General features: G+C 47.0%; 1 protein-coding gene across 1 annotated transcript in view; it reads left to right on the top strand.

Annotated features, from left to right (window-relative positions):
• The first annotated feature begins 708 nt into the window (after positions 1-708).
• LOC102497766 (acyl-coenzyme A thioesterase THEM5-like) overlaps positions 709-3,073 on the top strand; it is a 5,914-nt gene continuing 3,549 nt past the window's right edge. Inside the window, exons 1-2 of the mRNA XM_027765498.1 lie at positions 709-837; positions 2,665-2,775. Of these exons, the coding sequence (XP_027621299.1) occupies positions 737-837; positions 2,665-2,775 (212 nt within the window). The 5' untranslated portion in view covers positions 709-736. The remainder of the gene's footprint in view (positions 838-2,664; positions 2,776-3,073) is intronic.

Raw genomic sequence — 3,073 nt, 5'->3', positions numbered from 1 at the left:
ATACACCCTCAATAGGGTCTCATCACACTTTCCTTTCCTCAGTGTTCCAGCTCCTCGGGATCCCTGGGTGCCTACGTGCACAGCAATGTGCTTTCGAGCTGCCCTGGGGCTTCAGACTGGTGGTTGGCCATATGGTGTCCAACTTCAGGGCACTTGCATTTTTGTTGTGCCACTGTTTCTGGGCCAGCGTGGAATTTTAGGTATTGTAGGTTTTGCTCTTGACCTCTGGTTAAGACCCATAAACCCTCCCAGTTTCTTTTTGGAGGTCATATCATGTAGACAAATCTCATTGAAACAAATATCAAATGTGTGGGAGTTAGAGAGGAGACAAATTTGTTTATTTTACAGAAAGGTTTTTTTTTTTTTTTTCCTGCTTGTTACTTGGTCTGACCAAAACAGTGCCTTTCAGATGAGTATTCCCTAGTCCTTGATAAGATCCGCTGAATCCTGATTTCCTCGGTGAGTCACTCCTCCTCCCTAACCTGACATTGCTGATCTCTTTCTCTCTGGGAAGCTGTTCTCTGCTCTAAGACTGCAGGGGGCCATTCCAGAAGGTACAGAGAGGATATTGAAGGCAGGGTTTTCCTGATGACCTCTTCTGGTCAAGCAGCTTCAGCCTTGGAGATCTGTGCCACCCAAAAGGTCAGACTCCAGCCTGAGGTCCCTCTCATTGACTCAGTTCTTCTCTCTAGTCCAAGAGATAGAAGATGCCCGGCTCTTTCTCCGGTTCACAGAGATGGAGAGACTTGGTTTTGAGTATGTTATCTTCCACAATGATTCAGAGAAGAAGTGTGTCTGCTTGTTCCAGCCTGGGCCACTTCTGGAAGGATTGCCTGGGTAAGCTACGGAGGACATTCCTTGCCAGTCACTCATCTGGGCTTTTTCTTGATCCAAGAGGGGAGTCTGGAGGTGGCAGTGGCAGTGAGGCCAGCTGGTAGGTCCATGGCTGCTTTGGCAGGTTTCTATTTACTAAGCACAGGGGGACATGTGTCTTATTCTGCCTGCTCCAGGGACAGGAAGGATCCTCCAGTCGCCTACCCAAGGTGGGGCCCCTCACTTTTGGGAAATGCTTCCTCATTGATCTTTAAGCTCCTAAACAGCACTAAACAGTGAACATTAAAAATGAGAAAGGAGAAACTATGCTTGTCCAGTAGCTGCTGCATGCTAGAACCTGTGCCAAGCAATTTGGCACTGCTAATCTAGTGCTCATGAAACTCCTCAATGGAGCCTTTACTTCTCTGCATTTTATAGATAAAGGAACAGATATCCCAAGTAATTGTGGGACTGAGTCTGTGTGTCTAGATGTGTGGGTTTCAGAGTTAGGTCTCTGCCCGCAAAGCCCAGGCTGGTTTCACTGCACCATTCTGCTCCCTCTTGAGACTAAACCAAGAAGAAACACAGGATATATCAGAATTTGAGGTTGAAGCTGGCCGTGGAGTGGAGGCCTTCATATTTCACTTTGAATAGCTCACCCTCTCCAAGGGTGAGCTGCTTTAGATAAGCTCGCCTGATTTCCCCTTGGAGAATTTTTTTCTTCCTCCTCCTCCTCCTCCTCCTCCTCCTCTTTCTTCTTCTCCTTCTTTTTCTCCTTCTCCTTCTTCTTCTCTTCCTTCCTCTTCTTCCTCTTCTTCTTCTCCTCCTCCTTCTTCCTCCTTCTTCTTTTCCTCCTCCTCTTCCTCCTCTTCTTCTCCTTCTTCCTCTTCTTCTTCCTCTTCCTCTTCTTCTCCTTCTTCCTCTTCTTCTCCTCTTCCTCCGCCTCCTTCCTCCTCCTCTTCTTCCTCTTCTTCTTCCTCTTCCTCTTCTTCTCCTTCTTCCTCTTCTTCTCCTCTTCCTCCGCCTCCTTCCTCCTCCTCTTCTTCCTCTTCTTCTTCCTCTTCCTCTTCTTCTCCTTCTTCCTCTTCTTCTTCTCCTCTTCCTCCTCCTCCTCTTCTTCTTCCTCTTCTTTTTTCTCTTCCTTCTCTTCATCTTCCTCCTCCTCCTCTTCTTCTTCTTTTGCAGATGGTACATGTGCTCACCCAAGAGAGAAACAGAGAGGGCAAGGGAGAGGAGAAAATGTCCCTATGGGGCATGGTCACTGCACAGTCTTCTCTCCACTTCTCTACCCTGTCGAGATTAGGAGCACACATGCCTCATGTATTTGTTGTTTTTTTTAGAGTTTTGTTTTTGTTTTTGCCATAGAGCACATGTGCTCACCGGAGAGACACAGAGAGAGAAAGTGAGAAATCAACCACCCAGGAGGGATGGCCACACCACAATCCCTTCTCCTCCATTCTCTTTTCCTGTTTTTGGGTACGCATGTATATATACCCAGCATGATTTTCAAGTTGCTGGGTCCAGGATTCAAACTGCAGTCAGCCATGTGGGAATCCAGTGGCTTAGCCACTATGCCTACCACCTGCTGGCCCTGGCTCATGTATTTTTCAAGCCACTGGGGTGGAGATTTGAACTGTGATCAGCCATGTGGCACCCAGCTTCCTTAACCACTAGGCCACAGGGCTAGCTCTTCTCTTGCATCTCTTTTGTTCTTATTCCTCTGCTCGACCCTGAGTGATCCAAGACTCTGGTCCCATTTGGCAGGGAACCCGCTAGCCTGTCACCTCCCAAGCGCCTGACTGTGCAGAGCAGTAACAATTTCTTTTCTTTCCCTGTCATTGGGCTCTGCAGGATTATCCATGGCGGTGCACTGGGGACCATGATAGATACCACGTTTTTCACGACAGCATATAACAGCGCCAATGCCGTCTTCACAGGGACAATGACCATCAAATTCAAGAGGTCTGTTTCCTTGCCTGAATTTAAGCTAGGAAGAAGCCGGTATGGGGGGCGGGGAGTTAACCCATGTGTCATGGTGGAAAATAGGGGTTTGTGCGGTCATCTCACTTCCACAAGGAGCCTCTGCTTGTGCTTTTCACATGGACCGATTTAAATTCTTCAGATGACCTTCCTTCATCCACGGACAAGACCACGAGGTCGAAGGTGGTTTGTGTTCAGGCATCATAGTTATACATGGAATTATTTTTTTAATAATTATTTATTTTATTTTTTATTTATTCATTCATTTATTTTTTAATTT

The sequence above is a fragment of the Tupaia chinensis genome, unplaced genomic scaffold, assembly GCF_000334495.1.
Source record: "Tupaia chinensis unplaced genomic scaffold, TupChi_1.0 Scaffold138441_1, whole genome shotgun sequence".
NCBI classification, from domain to species: domain Eukaryota; kingdom Metazoa; phylum Chordata; class Mammalia; order Scandentia; family Tupaiidae; genus Tupaia; species Tupaia belangeri.
Note: the sequence above shows the minus strand (reverse complement) of the source record. Positions and strands in the feature narration are given on the sequence as shown.